General features: G+C 56.2%; 1 protein-coding gene across 13 annotated transcripts; it reads left to right on the top strand.

Annotated features, from left to right (window-relative positions):
- Nucleotides 1-310: 310 nt before the first annotated feature.
- TPM3 (tropomyosin 3) lies at nt 311-18,987 on the top strand. 13 transcript variants are annotated; one of them, XM_030965231.1, is made up of 10 exons: nt 311-506; nt 883-1,008; nt 6,301-6,434; nt 7,226-7,343; nt 7,568-7,638; nt 8,422-8,497; nt 9,537-9,599; nt 9,737-9,806; nt 11,566-11,644; nt 17,838-18,987. In XM_030965231.1, the coding sequence occupies exons 1-10, from the start codon at nt 393-395 to the stop codon at nt 17,839-17,841; spliced, it is 855 nt and encodes a 284-aa protein (XP_030821091.1). In that variant the 5' UTR covers nt 311-392; the 3' UTR covers nt 17,842-18,987. The 13 variants fall into 13 exon arrangements, with proteins under 13 accessions (XP_030821091.1, XP_030821092.1, XP_030821090.1 ...); XM_030965228.1 differs by lacking the exon at nt 8,422-8,497 and adding an exon at nt 8,997-9,072 and having other exon boundaries at nt 318-506; XM_030965229.1 differs by lacking the exons at nt 8,422-8,497; nt 17,838-18,987 and adding exons at nt 8,997-9,072; nt 12,281-12,643 and having other exon boundaries at nt 318-506.
- The last annotated feature ends 275 nt before the right edge of the window (nt 18,988-19,262 follow it).

The following is a 19,262-nucleotide window of genomic DNA, read 5'->3' as shown; positions in this document are numbered from 1 at the left end:
GAGGACTTCGTGCCGGTTCTGCACGGACCCAGTTCAACGTCCTGAGGAAGCACTCGGGGCACCAGCCAGGGTGTCCCATTGCACAGGGGGAGGGGGCACCTGGAACAATGCAGGACCCCCTCTCACAGACCTGCTGCTGCTTTTTATAACAGCCCAGCTGTCCTCGGGAGCCCAAATAAGGCTGTGACCACCCGGAGCCCCCAGGACACACAATGGGTCTCGAGCACAGACTTTTTGGGAAGGTGGTGAGGCGGGTCAGCCCAAGAAAGGCAAAGCCACTGTGCTGGGCAGAGCTGATAAACGGTCAGTGGGGCACAGGCACCACAGCTGCCCTAGCCCCCCATTGTCTGTGTGCATCCTCCTGCCCACCGCTGCCCCGTGGCCCAGCGAGGATGGAGGCCATCAAGAAGAAGATGCAGATGCTGAAGCTGGACAAGGAGAACGCCCTGGACCGGGCAGAGCAGGCAGAGGCTGAGCAGAAGCAAGCGGAGGAGCGGAGCAAGCAGGTAGGGCAGAGAGCCACAGTGCCCAGCCCAGGGGTGGTGGGGGTGCCTGTGCTGGGTTATGCTGAGCCCAAGACCCAACAGAGACTCTGCCTGGGGTATGGGAGTGTGTTGTATTGCACTAAATCGTTTATTTAGTTGTAAGAGTGTGACAGCTGCCACTATCCCCCAGCTCAAGGGCACTCCGAGGGTGGGACAGCCCTGGACAGCCCTGGGGTGTGGGAATGGGGTGGACACTGTGAGGCAGAGCTGGCCCCAAGGAAAGGGCAGGAGGGATGCCATGGGGCAGAGCTGAGCCTGGGATGGGGCAGGCAGGGCTCTCTTGGGGTGCAGGGGCTCAGAGTGGTGCCCACCTGTGGTGACACCACTGTCCTTCCAGCTGGAGGATGAGCTAGCTGCCATGCAGAAGAAGCTAAAGGGGACAGAGGATGAACTGGACAAGTACTCTGAGGCCCTGAAGGACGCCCAGGAGAAGCTGGAGCTGGCAGAGAAGAAGGCAGCAGACGTATGTATGGGGTGCAGGGTGGAAGCTGAGCGCTGCTTTACCCTCTTCCTGGTGGGACTGCAGCCCTTCCCTATGCCCTGGGGACACAGGAAGGTCCGGCTCAGTGTGCTCCCGGTAAGACCGTGTAGGTGCCCAGGAGCAGAGAATGGCCCTGTGAAGGACGAATCCGGAGGGCAGAGCTGGGCAGCGAGCAGCCCAAGTGCGGGACACGGGGTCTGCGTGTCTCCGGGAAACTCTGAGTCACGCCTTGGGGTGGTGGAGCCGAGCTCCGGGAAGGAGGAGGAGGAGGGGAGAGCCCTCATCCCCCTGCAGGCGGGGGCTCATGGGCAGCGTGAGCATTGCACAGCCCGGCTATTGTTGTCCGCTGTTTCCAGGAAAACAATGGTGCGAGCGGTGCAGGGTTTCAGCCGGCGGCGGCATCGAGAGGCATGAGGCCCCGCTCGTCACCTGTCAGGACCTGGCAGTCCTTGAGAGGCCGGGATGCCTCAGGCTCCGGTGTCAGAGCCACGCAGCCCGGCTCTGATGCGGAGAAGGCAGGAGCGGTCCTCTCCCACCGCGCTCCTGGGGGAAGTGCCTGAGCCCCAGCACAGCGCCCGGGCTGCTCTCGCTGGGAGCTCCGGAGCCCTGGAGCTTTGCTGCAGGTCCCTGCACTGGAACTGGCTTGTGTCGAGTGCAGCACTGCAGAGCTCTTGCTGCCCTCACACCCTTCTTGCCCCTCTTTGTCCTTGCTTGCATTTTCCCCGCTGTCACCACATCCCCACTTGGATCCCTCTCTGTGCACCTGCAGCCCCTTTTCCTGGCTGCTGCCCCCAGCGTGGCCCATGGGGGTCCCCCACTTTCCCCCTGGCTCTGGGAAGTGGAGGGATTTTGCACCCTGGAGCATTGAAAGGGCAGAGCTGCCTCCCGGGTGCTTCCAGCCCAACAGAGCCCTTTGGATTCCCACCTCAGCCCTGGAAACGTGCCATGCCACACTGCGCCATGCCAGGCAAATGCTGCCGCAGCAAGTACCTGCCTGGCTGCCCAGGGTTTCAAGCAGCAGCCTGGAGCCTTTCCCTTCTATCCCCACACTTAAAGCATTGACAAATAGGGGAATGAGAGGGGGGAATGAGAGCAGTATCAGGGCTCGGTGATGTGTTTACCGAGTTCTTGGGGGGCTCCATGACCCTCATGCCACGGAGGAACCCAGCTCCCAGCTCTGACAAACACTGATCTTCGCAGCGTTATCCTCCTGACACGGGAGGGTTCTCACCTTGGATCTCGCACATGGAAGCGGAGCGGGAGCCTGGCGGCCGCAGCCCTGCCCTGGGTGGGGTGAAGGAGCGGGATGTGCTGCAGGGCTGTGGGCTCCGGGCCCGCAGACTCCGGGGCTCCCCAGGGGCGGCAGTGCCCGAACCAGCCCCGGGGCTGGGGGCGGCCCGAGCGGGGCGGGTGTGAAGGGGGTTCCGTGGGGCAGGGCCCGTGTGGATCTCCGGGCCCGGTGAGGCCGTGCCCGCTCCCCGTGACACACGAGGCCACTCCCGGTGCCCTCACGCCCATATCGCGGGTCCCGGTGGACCCAGGTGCCCGTGGGGCACACCCCGGTGTTCCCCACCGGCCCGGTGCCGGTGCTCCGTTCCCGCCGGTGCCGATGTGTGTCCCCCACCCGGTGCCCCCGTTCCCGCCGGTGCCGATGTGTGTCCCCCACCCGGTGACGGTGCCGCTGCCCCCGCCCGGTGCCCCGTTCCCGCCCGGTGCCGATGTGTGTCCCCCGCCCGGTGACGGTGCCCCATTCCCGCCCGGTGCCAATGAGTGTCCCCCGGCCCGGTGCCGCTGCCGGTCCCGATGCCCCCGCCACGCCCCGGGCGCGGCGGCCGCTCCTCATCTCCCCGGTAACGCGCCCGCCGGGCGGGGCGGAAGTGACGTCACTTCCGTCCGGCCGTTCCGGGCGCGGTCCCGGTGTCTGGGGGTGGCGGGGCTGGAGCGGAGGCACCGAGCATGGCCGGGGCCACCACTATTGAGGCGGTGAAGCGCAAGATCCAGGTGCTGCAGCAGCAGGCGGACGATGCGGAGGAGCGGGCGGAGCGGCTGCAGCGGGAGGTGGAAGCCGAGCGCCGCAACCGCGAGCAGGTACCGCCGGCGCCGCCGCGCGGGGGCAGAGCCGGGCGGGCGGCGCGCCCGGGGCCGGGGGTCGCTCCGAGCCGCGGGGCTGCCGGCCCGGGCCGAAGTGTCCGCCGGGCGCGGCGCTCTCGCTCTGTGTCCGTGGCATCCCCTGGGACCCACCCGTGGTGCTGAGCAGACACCGGGCCCGGGGGGCAGCCTGGCGTTGTTTCGCTGTTCCCGGTGTCCCGGGACGGACAGCAGCGGCGGAGGAGCCGGCCGGGGGAGAGGGAGGGGGAGGCCCCGGCCATCTTGTGCGGCCCCGAGCCCGGAGCTGCGCGGGTAAGATGGAAGGAAGGAGCGGGTTCCCTCGGGATGCGGCCGGTGCAGGAGCCCTCCCGAGCCCCGCATCCCGCCCGGCCCGGTGAGCGGGGCTCCCTCACACCGGTACCGGCAGGGAGAGCAGGGTGGGAGTGCCTGAAAGGGAGGAGGGAGCGGCGGCAGCAGCATCTGAGCTGGCAGCGCTGTGCTCACCGTCGGAAAGGCCGGGACAGGGGCGAGGTGACCACGGGCAGGACCTCGAGGTGACCACGGGCTGGACCTCGAGGTGACCACGGGCAGGACCTCGAGTGGCCGCCTTCCCTGGGGCTGGGACACAGGCAGGGCTGGCGCCGTTTTGGGGACAGGAATGAGGTGACACGGGGCAAGTCCTTGTTCGAATCTAAGCGTGACTCTCGTTGGGTTATTTGCAGTGATTTTGCTGCGTTTGAAGCGTGAAGCTGAGTGCCCCCCCGAGTGCTGGAGCTGTGTCTGTGACAGCTGTGGCACTGCCAGGGATAGATCAGGCTCTGCTGCCCAGATCCATGGCAGAAGCTCTTGCCACTCCCAGGCCTCAGCTTTCTTTGCAGCCACATAAGGAATTCTCCTTGCAATAGCAGCATTGTCACGGGTACAGGCGTATTTTTCCCAGCTCCCTGAACCTCCTTCGGGGGAGAGAACCAATGCTCCCAGTATGGTGCCCAGGACTTGCCTGGCCCCGGGTCCTGGGGAGTCCTCTTGACTCTCTTGGGGCAGCACTGGTGAGTCCTGGAGGCCTGGATGATCTTCTCCCTTGATTTGCTGAGCTCCAGGTGCTCCCTGGTTCAGGACTGCCTTGTGGAGGAAGCATGGAGTGACAGAAATGTGCCACTTGTGGCAGGGGGGTCTGAAAGAGTCACCTGGAAGTGTCACCCCGTGCTCTGGGGAAGCCTGACAGTTTCATCTGTATCTAGAGAGAAGCAGCAAAACAGGAGGTGTAAGGGCCCTGCTGCAGCAGGGGAGAGGCACTTCCTCAAAATGAAGGGTGCTTTTTGGGTGGTTTTTGGGTTGAACGCTGCCTGCAGGAAGTCAGGGCTCAGTGATGCAGTTCAAAGGGTCAAGAAGTGGAGGCCCACCGTACTGCTGTGTCTCTGTTGCCTGGGAGAAGGAAGGAGGAGGTCCTCAGCAGCTGGTAGCCCCTTTAATAGGGCAGAGATGCAGTCAGGCAGTCTCCTTGCTGGTTCTGTTTAAGGTATTGCTGTGCTCCTCTTCGGGCAGACCACTTCCCCTTTCAGCAGGGTGGGTGTTGGCTCTGGGCGCCACAGGGGTGTGGGTTTCTCCAGAGCTGGGTGTACCTGCACGGGAGCTCCTCTGTGCCCTCCCAGCCTGGCCTTGGAACCTGCCAGGGGAGCCTCAGTGGGGGAAGAGCTCAGGGAACCCCTCTGGGAGCTGGATGCAAGCAGTGTGGGACCCCGCTGTAACACTGGTGCCTTTCATCACTCTGCTCCTCCCTCCTCGGCACGGTGTGCCTGGGAGGGAGCTTTGTTATGTGCAGCTGGGGTATTTTGTGTTTGTCTGGCATGTGCCTGTGCTGGGGTTTTTGCAGATCACAGTGCTGCCCTGGAACGGCTGCACTCCTGCCTGCCTGCCTGCCTGCCTTTGTAATCCTCTTGGGGAGCAGGATTCTGGACTCCCAGGGGGCTCCAGTGGGATGTCAGAGTTCCCAAAGCATCTGGGCTCCCCTGGGCTTTGGCTGGAGCGGATGTGGCTGTAAGCAGGGGCCTCACAGGCAATCAGGTCATGCCCCCAGGGTCCCAGAAAGTCTGCAGTGAGTCTCTAGTTGACTGTTTAGTCTGGGTCTGATCCAGAAGAGGAGTGCCACTGAAGGGATTTTCATCCTTGGCCTTGAGGTGCTTTGTTTTCTGCAGCACTGAAGGGCAGTTCCTGTCCTCTGTATCTGCCCTGGCTGTGTTCTGACTCAGTGCTGGAGCAAGCCACAGGGTGATGGCAGTGCTGTATTGCCTTACAGGGTGATGGCAGTGCTGTATTACCAGTGGCTCTGCCACACGAGTGATGAACTGAGCTCTCTGAGCATGGTCTATGTTCCCCGCCACAGCACAGCCCTATGGGGGCTGGCTTGTACCTTGTGGCCTCTTTGGAGGCTGACTAGGACATGGATTGTAGTGCTTGGGGGGTGGGATGGCCCCTGATCTGTGCCAGTTCCTTAAAGCCCCAGCCACGTTTCTGGCAGATGTCTGCAGGCTGTCAACAGTTCCTCCAGCTCCCAATGTGTATGACTGAACCAAGGCAGCTCTTGCTGGGGAACAGCCTCCTCGACCTGTCTCAAGATTGGAGAAGGCTTTTGCTCCTTCTCTGGATTTGCTGGGAGGAAGGAAGGAAGCCTCAAGCACTGCAGGCTCTCTGTGGGGCTGTGGGCTCTGCAGCAACAAGCCCTGGGGCTGGGCAGCACCTGTGAGCAGCCCAGCTTGCCAGCAGCACCCAGCACAGCTTGGCACATCCCTGGACATGCTAATCCTTCTCACCTTGCTGGTGAGAGGGTTTGCCTCAAGCAATGCTCATGTCCAGATCACACCAGTAAACTGACTCTCTGCTAAGTGGCAGCTGTCAGCACGCTCTGGTGTGGTGATAAACAGGGCTGTGATGAATGGCCTGGCAGGATCCTGGCAGCTGCAGAGGCAGCCCTTGGTGTAAATCATCTCCTTAGTGTTTATGGCCTGAACTCAGAGCAGTGCAGGCTGGCAGTGAGAAGCCTGCAGAGCTAAGTGTGCTGCTTGCCTCTGGGAGAGTGGCTGAAGCATCCTGGGTTTGCTTTGGGCTCCTGTGTGCTGCTGCTGACCCTGTGGCAGATCTCAGCTGCCCAGCCTGCCCAGGCTGAGTGCCCTCCTCTGCTCCCTGCAGGCTGAGGCAGAGGTGGCATCTTTGAATCGCCGGATCCAGCTGGTAGAGGAGGAGTTGGACCGAGCTCAGGAGCGCCTTGCCACAGCTCTGCAGAAGCTGGAAGAGGCAGAGAAGGCAGCAGATGAGAGTGAAAGGTGAGCAAGGACTCCTGCTTGCACTCTGCCAGACACTGAGGGTCCGGTGCCATCAACTTTTTGGGCTTCTCACAGTGGGGGAGGAATCCCACACCAAGGCTGCACGAGGGAGTCAGTGCCTGCATAGGCAGAGCAGCTAAACCAGTGCTGATGAACCTGAGGCTGCTGATGGCCTTGATTGTCCTGGAACCTGAGGCTAGGGAGTAAGTGCCATGTGCCACCATGCATCCCTTCCTCCAAAGGTGGAGAAGTACACGGGTTCAGGGACACCACTGCCTTGTGAAGGTGGCTGTGGGTGGGGCAGCCTCTCTGCCAGCATCCTCCCTTACTGGCAGATGTCCCCTGACCTGGCCTGTGATTCAGAGGGGAGTGGTCCATTTCCAGCTGTCTGATGTGCTTCCTCCTGCACACACCGTGAGCAGCCTGACCCAGCTGCTGGCCTGCCATAGAGAGACTTGGCTCTTCCTTCATTCCAGATGGGGAAGTGCTTGACTTGGCTGTGAGTCCCTAAGAAAGCTGGGCTTGTTCTCAGCAGCACTGCACTCCCCTTGGCCTGGGAACCCAGTGATCTGCTGGGGGAATGTTCCACAGAACAGTTAATTCCAAGCAATTGAGGTGGCTGTATTCACATCAGCCCAGAGGCCTCTGCTTTCTGCATTCAGAGGAATCATGGTTTATTGAGAAGCACTGTGCTTCCAGGGACTGCTGTTAATGCTCTGCAACTCATTGCACTGCTGGCTTTTTCAAGATTGTTTCACACATCTCCCCTCCTTGTGCTTGCTTTTGGGCAGAGGCATGAAAGTCATTGAAAACAGAGCTCTGAAGGATGAGGAGAAGATGGAACTGCAGGAGATCCAGCTCAAGGAAGCCAAGCACATTGCAGAGGAGGCAGACAGGAAGTATGAGGAGGTGAGACCCTTGGGTGCTCTGTACAACTGACCTGGGCCAGGAGACTTGATTCCTCTTCCTGCCGACAGCAAATCTGGCTCTCAGCAGAGCCACATCAGTGCTCTGCTTGGCCAAAAGCTTCCCACAGCTCCTGTGGCTCCTGCAGGCATTCCTCCCTTCACTGCTGTGCAGAGCCTACAAGCACAAAACTCCTCCTTGCTCTTGACTCTGGTTGTCCTTTCCAGGTTGCTCGGAAGCTGGTGATCATTGAAGGGGATCTGGAGCGCACTGAGGAGAGAGCTGAGCTCGCAGAGTCGTGAGTAGTCTGCTTGCATGTACCTGCCAGGTCTGCCTCTGCATGGGCACTAACACTGCATTGCTAACCTTGTTACACAAGGCCTGGAGCACAGGGTGGGTTTAGGGCTGCGAAGGAAAGCAATGAAAGCACTTCCCTCCTTCAAACAGGATTAGTTCCACCTAGGACATGGAGTTTGTGATGTGATTTGCCTTGGGTGGAGACACTCTGGCCGTTTGCATGGACTCACTCCCTAGCCATGGAGGCTGCAGAGCCTTCCTGTGCTCAGCATTCACAGCACTGCTTTGTGTGTGCAGTCACAAGATGGTTCACAGTGCTTGTACTGAAGTGGCAGAGGCCTCCTGGGCCAGGGACTGAAGTGCCATGTGGGGTGGCCGAGGGCAGAGCTCTGGCTGAGGCTGCTCTCTGGGCCTCTCCAAGTATTTGCAGTAATACCACCACACCACTACAGGCTTCTGCACTGCTGGGCAGAAATCTGGGCTTCCTCTGCTCAGAGCAGAGACACAAATCCTGGTGTTTGGGCTCTTTTCATGTGTCCAGGTGCTTTAGCTGATCCTTGAGGAGCTGGTCAGGGCCTTTCTGTGCTCTGGGCCTTGTCTAACACAGTTGGTGTGGATGCAGCAGCAGCAGCACTGTGCTTCCCGCCCAGATGTGCATGTTGTGACCATGACTTTTTTGTGTTTCCCTTCCCCACCCTTTTTTGCTCTGTGGTGGTGTGGTTCTGGTGCTCCTTTTGACCTTGCCCCCACCTGGCTTGTGCCCCTGTGTGACCGTCACTAACAGTCATTGCCGGGAGCTGCAGGAGCAGATCAGAGTGATGGACCAGAACTTGAAGTGTCTGTCTGTTGCCGAAGAAAAGGTACTAACCTTTCCCTTCTTGAACCATTAAACCAAAACTCATGTGGTCTCCTCACTGTGCTCCTCCCCTCAGCTTAACTGTGTCTCTCTCGCTCTCTCCTGGAACATTCTGTCTTCTCTGCCCATAAATGTCCCTTTTTGAGTGGTGGTGGCTGTCCTTCTGTCCGTCAGAACAGCTTCCCTCCATACAGCACACTAAAAGTGAAGCTTCTCCTTGGAGACGCCAAGTCTGGCAGAAACCTGTGTCCACATCTCGCTGCTCAGCTCTGTGCCCCGTGCATGTGCTGGCAGAATATTTCAAACATGAGCTCAGAGGCAAAAAGGGAACTTGCTTTCTGCACAGGTGCCTCAAAGCAGGGTCCTATCCAGTCTGATCTCAGACAGTCTCCTAAAGAACTTCCTGATCTTCCCTGCACGTGGATTCACTTCTTGTCTCCTGTCTTTCCCTCCCACTTCTTCTTTTCCTTTTTTTTCTCCCCTTTCCTTACAAAACCCCACAGTAAATGTTCCGAGCTGGAGGAGGAGCTGAAGAATGTCACCAACAATCTCAAGTCTCTTGAGGCTCAGGCTGAGAAGGTAGGGCTGCCTGTCCCAGGGCCAGAAACATTGCTGTTGTGCTAGGAGGGTAAACAGCAGAGCACCCACTGAGGTGGAAATTATTCAACTGCAGACTTAAGCAAGCCAGGAGCACTGTGCTTGCTCTGCTGGGAGGGCTGAGGTATTTCATTGGAGGGCTTGGAAACTGGGGTGCAGGAAGCCTGGCTGCCCTTCCCTGCCTTGGGGCAGACTCAATCAGCCAGGATGTTTAAGCTGCTAAAATGTTAAGAGGAGAATTTTTCTGCATCCAAGTTTGTGTTCCATGCATGATGTGAGACTCTCCACCTGACCCAGTCCTGTTGGACTTGGGTGAGGATGTGAACAACTCCCAGGTGGAAGGTTCTGTTGTCATGTGTGCTGCAGTGAGGAGTTTATGCTGTAGTTGTGGGCTCTCCGGAGAGGGAGGTATCTGGGGCTGCTGACTGCTGACTCCTTTTCCACAGTACTCTCAAAAAGAGGATAAATATGAAGAAGAGATCAAGATTCTGACTGATAAACTCAAAGAGGTGAGTGACCATGTCAGGATGGCCCAGCAGGGTGAGCTGGCCTCAGCTTGACTGGGAAGAGATGTGAAGTCCATGTCCTTGGACTGGTCCCTTTCCTGTGGAGCTGTTGCACTCACTGGTTTATTTCTGTCTGGCAGGCAGAGACCCGTGCTGAGTTTGCTGAGCGCTCTGTAGCCAAGCTGGAGAAGACCATTGATGACCTGGAAGGTACATTCTGGGGATAGGAAACCAAGCAATGGGTGTTGAGTGAGAAGCTAAGGAGGGCTGTGTCTCAGGTAGCTGGAGAGCAGACAGGCTGCTGTGCTCCTCATTGCTTGGAGCTTTATCCCACTTGGCCTCCAAGGTGAGGCTTGGCAAGAGTCCTGCCCTGTGCCTCTGCTCTGAAAACAGTTCCCCTGTGCTGCAGCAGGTCTCAAGCTCTTGATCCAGACACCTGGCCTAATCTAGATAGCTTCTGTATTTTGGTAGTGATGTCCTCAGGAATGTAACTAGATCCCTGTGCCCCAGCTTAATCCAATTCATTTAGGAGTGGCATAGGAAAGAAACACCTGCACCTGTAAGAATTGGTCACAATGACATACCTGTGTGCAGAGCATCATGCACGTGCTGGCTGCTGCAAATGGGATCTTGGCAGGTCAGCCACAGGAGTCAGTGAGTCTGAAACAGCCCCCATGAAGACTCAGACTCCCCAGTGTGGGTCCTGAACCAAGGCTGAACCCCAGCAGTTCAGCCCACAGGGTAATCAGCCTGTGCCAAGGGTGGGTTCCTTTCCTCCTCCCATTCCTTCACGCAGTCCTTCAGGAACACTCCTGAGGCCAGCCATTGCAGAACCTTGCCCCAAGCCACAGAAGGAGAAGGTTTCAGCTGCCTCCCTTCAATCTGGGATTGTGGCCAGATTCTTTTGTGGATTGCTGTGGCTGGAGTGGTGGTGCTGGTAAACCAAAACCCTTACAGGTCTCCTACCTTGACCACAGGTGTGCCTTTGTGGTCTTTTAGTGCTAGCTCTTGGAGATATAAAGCACTATCCTGCTGTCTGGAGTCACTCTGGAGGTTTATTATCTAGAAATAGCAACGGTGTCAGCTGAGCTGTTCCAGAACTGCAGCCAAGCAGCAATCTGAGCCACCTCATGGTCCAGGACAAGCTTTTATTTGGAACTGCAAAAAGTCCTCCAAATCCCTGCATGCTCCCCTTGAAACCTGTTGATTGAGAGTTGGCTCTGGTCTACAGCCTTGCTGCTGAGGTGACCTAGTTCATGACAAATGACAGAGCTCCCCAGGCTCTGTGAGGCTGTTAACAGCATGCCCAGCTGTACTGTAGCCCAGCTGCCAGAGCTGGAGCTGTCTGTGCCAGCTCTGCAGGGCTCAGGGATGTGTCAGCACAGTCCCAGGCCCACCCCTCCCTGGAGGCAGAGAGCTGCCTGTCTACTCCATTATCTGATGGAGAACACTGGTGTGGCCAGTCTGCTCCCCCAGCTCACTGCATCCTGCAGGATTGGAATTTCCTCTGATGCCCAGCTCTATTACATGACTGACTGCTCCCAAGCCAGTCTTTGCATTGAGACACAGGTGAGAACAAAGCACCCCAATTATCAGTGCTCTCCTTAGGTGTAATAAGCTTCTCCCTAAGTGGATGGAGTTGCCTTTCCCTGCTGCTCCTGCTGACACCGGTTCCTGCTGACCTAGCTGGACAGCTTGTTTTTACAAGGTGATGTAGTTGAGTGCTTGGCTCTGCCCTCAGAGCTGGATTATAATCCTGGAAGGCACTTGTGGGTCAGTTGGGTCCTCAGGCTGCTGGAACCCTCCTGTTCATTGTTGGGGATGAACACAGAGTCGTGATGGCTCCACATCTAACTTCATTTTCTTCTGTTTGTGCACACCATCGTGCTTTTCCCACCCCGGAGTGTTGGAAGAGCTCTTTGCCTTCCCTCATTGTTTTCCTTTTGTTCTCCTCCTAAACCTCTTCTAGATGAGCTCTATGCCCAGAAACTGAAGTACAAAGCAATTAGTGAGGAACTGGACCACGCCCTGAATGACATGACTTCCATGTAAATATGAGCTGGCTGGCGTTCGCCTCTCGCTTCAGCAGCCTGGACCGCCAGTGCTTGCTTGGTTTGCTGTGGTTTCTGTAGTTGGAGAATCGTCCAGGTTACTTCTACAGATCTGCCCAAGGAGCCCCAGCATGCCATCCTCTAACTCTAGGTCCTGGTGGTCTGCATGTGTAACCAAGTGCTGTGCTGGCCTGAAAGGGTTCTGACTTAAATTTGAGTGCAATTCCCATTCCCACTGGGAAAGGCTTTCTCAGGAAATGTGGCTTTGTCATCTGCTGGAGCCACTGGGCCACGGTCTCAGGATTCCTTCTGGAAGAGGCTGTGGATAGTGCTCAGGTGGATTCCTTAGGGATTGCCACAATAGGCTTGAGATGGGCCAGATCATGAACTGATCTGTGGAAGTAGCTGAACTTGTGTGTTTCTGCAACTTTGCTCCTCAGCTTTGTTCAGATCTGCAGTGGGTGCTGCTAACAACTGCTCCGTCTGGTCCTTGCACTAACCCAGGAGAGGCCAGGTCCTCACCCCACAGAGAAGAGCCTTAACACGAGTGTCCCAGCGTTCCCTAAGCAGAGTTTGCTGTGCACAAACACTGAGGCTTTTCTTAAAATTAGTGTCTCCTTCTGTCTCACACAGATAAGTCTTGTGGTTCCAAACTCCACTTTGGATTTGTCTCTCTGCTTGGTGGCTTGTTCTGCATCTGCACCCGGCATTCACGCTCTCTTCATCTCACTCTGAATTCCAGTACCTTTTTCCAGTTACTGTGCACAGGGCATCCCTGGGAATGGGTGCTGTAAAGGCACAGAAGCAGCAGCAGCAGCCCCCCAGTTCTGCTGCACTTGCTCCCAAACAAAGCTCCCTCTGTGTGACCTGATGTGCCAGACACAGCCTGCTCTGAGGGGCTGCCCTTTCTCTGTTGGGGGAGCGGGGAGGATGTTGTTCTCATCTGCATATCTTGTGTGGAGCCATAAAGCTCTTTTTGTATTTCTCTTGCCTCTTGCTCGAGCATGATGTCACCTTTTTTAAGGAAAACAGTTCCTGTATAAATGGCTGTTGCTTTTGAGAAATGGGTTTCTAGTGACCACTTGCTGCTTTAGAGTAACTGTCTCAGCATTGCCTTCAAACTGGTGTCACTCTCAGTGGAGCACAGACCTCACTAGCACGCTGGATTTTTCTTTGAGGTGTGTCCCTGGCTCCCAGATGTGATGGCAGCTTTGCAGACAGGGCCTGTGGGGTCAAACTGGAGGCTGGGGGTTGCAGCAGGAGGCCCTGGAGCTGTGCCTGACTGAAGACACTCCTCATTCCTGGCTGCTTTGGAGTGTTCACCAGCACTGGTTGCCAAGCACTGGCTTGCAGGGGAGGTCACACACCTGACAGTCGTTAGCCAGGGTATGGAAGCCAATAAATACTGTGTGAGCTCTGGCTGGTCTCCACTGGGGCAGAACTGGGTGTGAGGTGCTGCCTGTGCCAAGGGGAAGGATGTGTGGCCTCTTGCTTCAGGAATGAGCAGGCACTGCAGCAGGGCTGTGAGCATCTGAGCCAGGGAATCTTTTGCAGAGCCCTTCCCTCCCCTTACAGGGGCTGGGGGCTGCAGGATCCTTCAGGAGTGTGGCATGGAGCTTCCCACTGAGCACTGGCACTGGGCTGTGAGTGCCTGGCGTGTGTCACTGCTGGAGCTGTTGCTGGTTGATGTGGTATCATAAACACTGGTCACCCTCTCAAAACAGTGTGTGCTGCCTCATGGGGGTTGGTCAAATACTTTTTCCTTTCTGGATCTGTTCATCTGCCCCAGTGCCCGAAGAGCCCTCCGTGAGCAGAGTTCTGATGACATGGCACACTTCCCGTGGCTTCCTCAGGTTTGTGCCCTTCTGCTCTGCACGGGACAGCACTGGCAGTCAGGATAATCCAGGCACACTCACCTGCCCCAGCCTGTCCCACTCTGCCTTTGGTGGCAGGTGGGGAAGGGAGGGAGCGTTCAAGGGATCTCAAAGTGTGGGCTGACTCCTGGGATGTGGGGCTGTGCCCCATGAGCACAAAGCAGGAACCCAGAGCTCTTCAGTAACCCCACTGCAGTTGGAATTGAGGATCTGGCTCCTGTGGGAGGGGCAGGGCTTCTGTAAATGTGAAGGTTTCCAGTCCAGTGTTCCACTGTCAGCTCTTAAGACAATAGGGACACCATCATTGTCTGCCAGTATCTGAAGGGAGGGTGTCAGAGGAGGGACCAGGTTCTGCTCAGTGGTGCCCAGCAATAGGACAGGCAGCAGATGGAAACTGATGCCCAGGAAGTCCCACCTGAACATGAGGAAGAATTTCTTTCCAGTGTTGATAACTAAGCACTGAGCAGATTGCCCAGATACCGTGTGAAGTCTCCCTCACTCGAGATATTCCAGAATGATCTGGACACAATCCTGTGCCAAGTGCTCTGGGGTGACCCTGCTTGAGCAGGGAGGTTGGACCAGAACCACAGTGGTCCCTCCAACCTCACCCCTTCTGTGATTGTCAGTGGTGGGAGGTGGCACCTCGCACCTCACAGGGAGGTCTGGTTGCACCCTGATTCTTGCTGTGGGGAGCTGGTGGCTCTGCTCTGCTCTGCTCAGTGGTGTTCCCAGGAATGTTATCTAAGGCTGGGCTGTGGCAGGCCCTTTCCCCACTCATCCAGCAGGAATCCACTCTGGGTGGTGGATGGGGATGTGGGTGGGTGATGCAATGGTTACCCTGGGAGGTTTTGGAGGCATCTGGTCTGACTGGATTGCTGGGCCTGTGCAGGCTGGTTCCTGGGAGCTGTGCTGTGCTGTGGGAGTGCTGCAGACACAGGTTAACTGACCAGGAGGGGCAGCTCCTGGGGCTCCCCATGTCCTGGGGCTCCCTCAGTGCCAGGGATAGCTGGGGAGGCTGCCTGGGGGTGGGCAGAGAGAGGAGCAGGCCAAACATGGTGTGGCTGCTGCAGACCTGGGCACGTCTTCTGTGTGGAGAAGCTGTTCCTGAGGTCTGGGAAGTTCAGTCATGCTAAACACTCCAGTCTGCTGCCTTGTGTGGGTGATTCATCAGCTCCCTGTACACAAGCAGGAATGTTTGCTTGGAAGCTGGGAGCTGTTGCACCAAGTCCTGCTGAGCACAGTTCACTCTCATCCTCTGCCACTGGGGAGACCCAGGACCAGCCTGGATCTCTCAGGTCTGGGGACAGACATTGGGGCTGCTCAGAGCACCACGGAGCCAGAGCCCCTCACAGCAGCAACAGCAGCTGTTGTGCAAGGCATGGGCCAGGATGCCACATACCCACAACTTCCCTCAACTTCCCCACTGTGGTAGGTCAGAAATCATTGGCTTCTCTGCCTGTGCCTTGGTCCCCTGGTGGCTTTAAAGAAAGGACAATCAATCAGCATTACTGCCCTCTCCTGCAGAGTGAGGTGCAGTTAGAGGGTCCTGAGGGCTGAGAGAAGCTGAGAGTGAAGCTGAAGTTGAGCTTTCCCCTCTGTGCAGGTGTTACACTGGAGGGACTGAGCTGAGACTCTGGGGAGGGTGATGTGCTTTGGCTCCTCCATGTAAACCACTCCACTTTCTGGAATTTTACCCAGCTAGGTCTTGTTCAAGAGCAAAATATTCCATGATTGAAAGCAATGAGGAATGGTGTAGGGCCCCTTCAGGGGCTGCCTGAGAGTCTTAGGACCTCACAGTGCAAAGATGAGAGGGGAAGGCCAAGGCCAAGGCTGTGCTCTGGGCTCACTCCTCCAGCAGTGGCATCACACTGTGTGTCACTGCAGGTGGTGCTGGTCACTTCTGCCAGGCTGGAAGATGATGTGTACGGTTTTTTTCCTGCCTGGAATTCCCCAAAGTGCAGGAATTGGAGCTGTCAGGCTGGGAGGACTCTGCCATGCAAATGAGCAGGAGAGATGCTGAATGTGTTCTCTGTAGTGGCTGGCTGTGGCTGGTGGCAGGACATTGTCCCCCAGCCCTGAGAAGTGACAGATATGGAAAGGGGCCAGGCTTGCTGATGAGCATGAGTGTGGCTGCTGGAACCTCTGTGGGGCTCTGAGGACAGGGGCTGCAGAGGCCACAGCTGCAAAGGCAGTGGCAGCTTGTGCCCTTCTCATGGAGCTGTTCTGGGGCAGATGTAGAAGAGCACTCTGTGCTCCAGAAGTCCCTCTGTCCTGTACCTGAAGCAGTTGCTGCCTCCAGTCCTAACTGGGTTGTTAGTGTGGCACCAGGCATGTTCTCAGAGGAGGGTCCTCCAGGCCAGGGAGGAGATGTTTTCATTCTCGGTTCTTCTGGTGTGCCTGTCCTGCTGTTCAAGCCCTGTCATTCCCACTGCAGTGTGGTGTGGCTCCCTCTGGAAGCTGTTTCAGGTACAGCTGTGGCAGGACTCGTTTCTGCAGTGTGCTCCACAGGCTTCAAGCACATCCCAGATCTCTGTCCTTGCTGGGGTCCAGCCCAGCCCTGCCTGCAGCCTCGTCTTCTGGTGTCTCTTCTTCCTTTCTTTGCCTTTGCACATCTTGGGCAGCACTTTCACTTCTGCCCACACCTGGCTTCCTCTGTGATCTTCCTGGGCTGAAGCACAAGTTAGAGAAAGGCAAACCTTTGGGAATAGCTGGCTGTCCTCAGAAGCACACACTGTGGAGACAGCTTGTTTGTTGTGCTCATCTTGGTGCTCTACTAACCTTCCCTTTCTCTCTTTTTCTCTCTTCCTCTTGTTTCCCTTATCCTGTCGCTGCTGCAGAGCGCCTGTACAGCCAGCTTGAGAAAAACCGCCTGCTCTCTAACGAGCTGAAGTTAATGCTGCATGATCTGTGTGACTGAGAAGGGGCCCACTAATCCCATTAACAGCTTATTGCCACCACCACTGCTGTGGACCACACTGAAATCTGATCATTAACACTGGCAGACTTGCCAATTTTATGCAATTGCTGCTTTTTAATGAGGCACTTGGATTTATCTTGTAATTTATTTAAGCTTTTTTTAATACGTAAATGTAACCTCTATTCTTGGTGAAGTCACCCGCAGACTTGGCTGTGTTTTGACCAGTCTTGTTTGCTTGTCCAGGGGGTCCTGCCTGGCTCCTCCATGGAACCAGAATTGCTTCACCCCCAAATAAGGGTGGGCTGAAGTTAGACTTATGTCTGCTTGAAGCTGCCTGTCAAGTGCTACAACTTAATTTACTATTAGCTGAATGACTGTAGGATTTCCTGGTGCATGGAATGATGGCTTCTACCAATAAAGGACTGACCTTGTGGTCTGTGAGACACTGCACACCTGTAGTACGTTCCTATTTAGGGGAGTCCTAACTGAGAAGGTTTGGGGGCAGCAGTAATTTCCCAGGCCTGACCCCAGTGCAGCTACAGAGCCCTGGAATGGGTTGGGAAAGCTCACAGACATCTTGCCAGCCAGTGCCAAAATGCACAGCCTGAAGCTGTGTCCTGGGTGCCTGCAGGGAGCATTGAAATGCCGTTGCTGTTGCTCATGCTCGAGGAAGGCTGTTCTCTCTCTGTGCAGTTCCTGGCCCTGGGGAGGTTGGGAGTGGCTTTGGCAATCTGCCTGTACCTAAAGGACATTTTTCCACAGCCTGTCTGTCCAGTGTCCCCGCGTGTGGATGTCTCCAGTGATATGGGTGGGCTCACCTTTGGAGTAAAGCCTACTTAGAGCACTAGCTGCTGATCTGCTCTCCTCCTGGCTTAAGGAACATGTGAGAATTGACTGCACAGCTGCCTGCAGCGTTGGGCAGGGTGCAGCTCCCTCACTCCTCACTCTGCCTGTCACTGCCCCAGCTCCTGCTGCCCTTGGGGCTGGTGGTCTGCTCCCTGCTGCTGCCCTGTGCTGAGGGGAAGGGGGGCACAACCAGCTGGAGTTCCAGGGGTGTGTTGCTCTTGGGTGCCTTGCTGGGCCACTGTGTGTGTGTCAGCTGTGGAGGTGTGGAAGCCCTGGGAAGAGCTGGCTGCACTCAGAGACGCCTGCATGTGAAACACTGACCAGAGCTCTGGCTAAAGGTGCACCGTGGCCATTCTGGGAGCACCAGCAGTGTGAGAGGCGAGGGCTACACACGAGCCAGGTAATCTCAAAGCTTCCAGCTGCACCCAGCCAGGCACTCCAGCCCCAGGATCGCTGCAGCTGCGTGGGGAAGGGGCTGGCACAAGCTTTCTTTGGCAAAGGACTCTCCCTTGTCTGATGCTGATTTGTAACTCTGGACTCTTGTTCTTGGCAGATAAACTGAAATCCACCAAAGAGGAGCATCTCTGCACGCAAAGAATGCTGGACCAGACCCTGCTAGACCTGAATGAGATGTAAAGGATCCCTGCCACTGCCTCTGCCATGCGATGCCAGCCCAGCTGCTGCTGCCCTCTAACCCTGGGACCAGAGTTTACTTTCTGTTGCCAACTTGACCAAACACAAATCTTAGTTCCAGGGTTAAAGGCTACCAGGTTGGGCAGAGCTTCAAACAGCATCATTAAGGGAAGTAAACAATGCAATAATGTTTGGAGAGCATGTTTGAGATGTACACATTTTGTAACTACCTTTTTTTGTAGCGACCATTATAAACATTCCAAATAACGTGTGAGGCTGGTGAGCTACACTTCAGAGCTCTTGGCTTTAGAATTTGATATTAAACTTCTGTTAATTGGCTCTGGGCCACCCTGCTTTGGCAGGGCAGGAAACAGATGTGATGGTTCTGGCTGTGAGTCAGAGTAGCCAGGCTAGGGTGACAGCCTGTTGAGAGAACTTCCTTTTCCAGGAGCTGTTTGCCAAAAGCACAGTTCAGTTTTCAGCTTTAAGGTAGCTCTATGTTGGGAAGGAACGACTTGGGTGAAAGGTGTCCTTTTTTGGGGGTTGTTTTTTTTTTCTTAAGCCAAGCCAGTCATCTGAACAATTGAACCAATTGAACCTTCACAGGGATTTTGTCCCTTCCCCTCCACACCCGAAGGGCTTAGAGAAGCCACTGTCCCTGTAACCCATTGCTACCCTGGAGCTGACTTTGCCTTCACTAAGTGCTGATGCACCAAGCTTCACTGCTCATCACTGGGTTACACTTAACAACTTAAGTACAACAGCCTTGTGTCCTTGGAGAAGTGTTTTTGCCTACCTGGAGGGAGGGAGCCAAGCCTTCCCTCCTGCCCAGGACTGCTCTTATTGTCTTAATTGATTCCAAGCCATCTCTCTGTGCATTGCTGATGTGTTGTGTTGTGAGGTGTGAGTGTGGCACTGCCACGCTCGCAGTAACTTGTGGTTGGAGCATGCTGCCTGGTTGTAGCAGTTTTTGGGGCCAATCTGGAGACAAAAAACATATCCAGTGTTTTGATACTAAATTGAAAAATTGTGTTACTGTCTTTTGAAATAAAAACTGATTCCTCCACATGGCTGCTGGCTGCAGAGCTTTACTGTGCGGGCCTGTGGGGGATGAGGGTGGGGATGAAGACTGGTGTACATGCCCATCCCTGGGGGTGGGACCAGGCACAGGGTAAGTAGCACTTCCCAGGGCAGGAGTGCAAAAGCAGAACTGATGAGTTCCTCAGTCAGTTTGGAACCCACTGAGTTGGGTGGAAGTGTTAATCTGGGCTCTGCAGAGGGATCTGTAAAGCCTGGATCCAGTAGTGTGACAGTCAACAAAGCCAAGTGCCAGGTACTGTCTTTG

The sequence above is a fragment of the Camarhynchus parvulus genome, chromosome 25 (assembly GCF_901933205.1).
Source record: "Camarhynchus parvulus chromosome 25, STF_HiC, whole genome shotgun sequence".
Taxonomy (NCBI): Eukaryota; Metazoa; Chordata; class Aves; order Passeriformes; family Thraupidae; genus Camarhynchus; species Camarhynchus parvulus.
The sequence above is the reverse complement of the archived record's forward strand: the minus strand, read 5'-3'. Positions and strand labels throughout refer to the sequence as shown.

Excerpts from the sequence above, each read along its gene's own strand:
- TPM3 (XM_030965231.1), top strand. The coding sequence starts at position 393 with ATGGAGGCCATCAAGAAGAAGATGCAGATGCTGAAGCTGGACAAGGAG. Across the intron at positions 507-882 it reads CGGAGGAGCGGAGCAAGCAG|CTGGAGGATGAGCTAGCTGC; the intron begins GTAGGGCAGAGA and ends CTGTCCTTCCAG. Across the intron at positions 7,344-7,567 it reads CAGACAGGAAGTATGAGGAG|GTTGCTCGGAAGCTGGTGAT; the intron begins GTGAGACCCTTG and ends TGTCCTTTCCAG.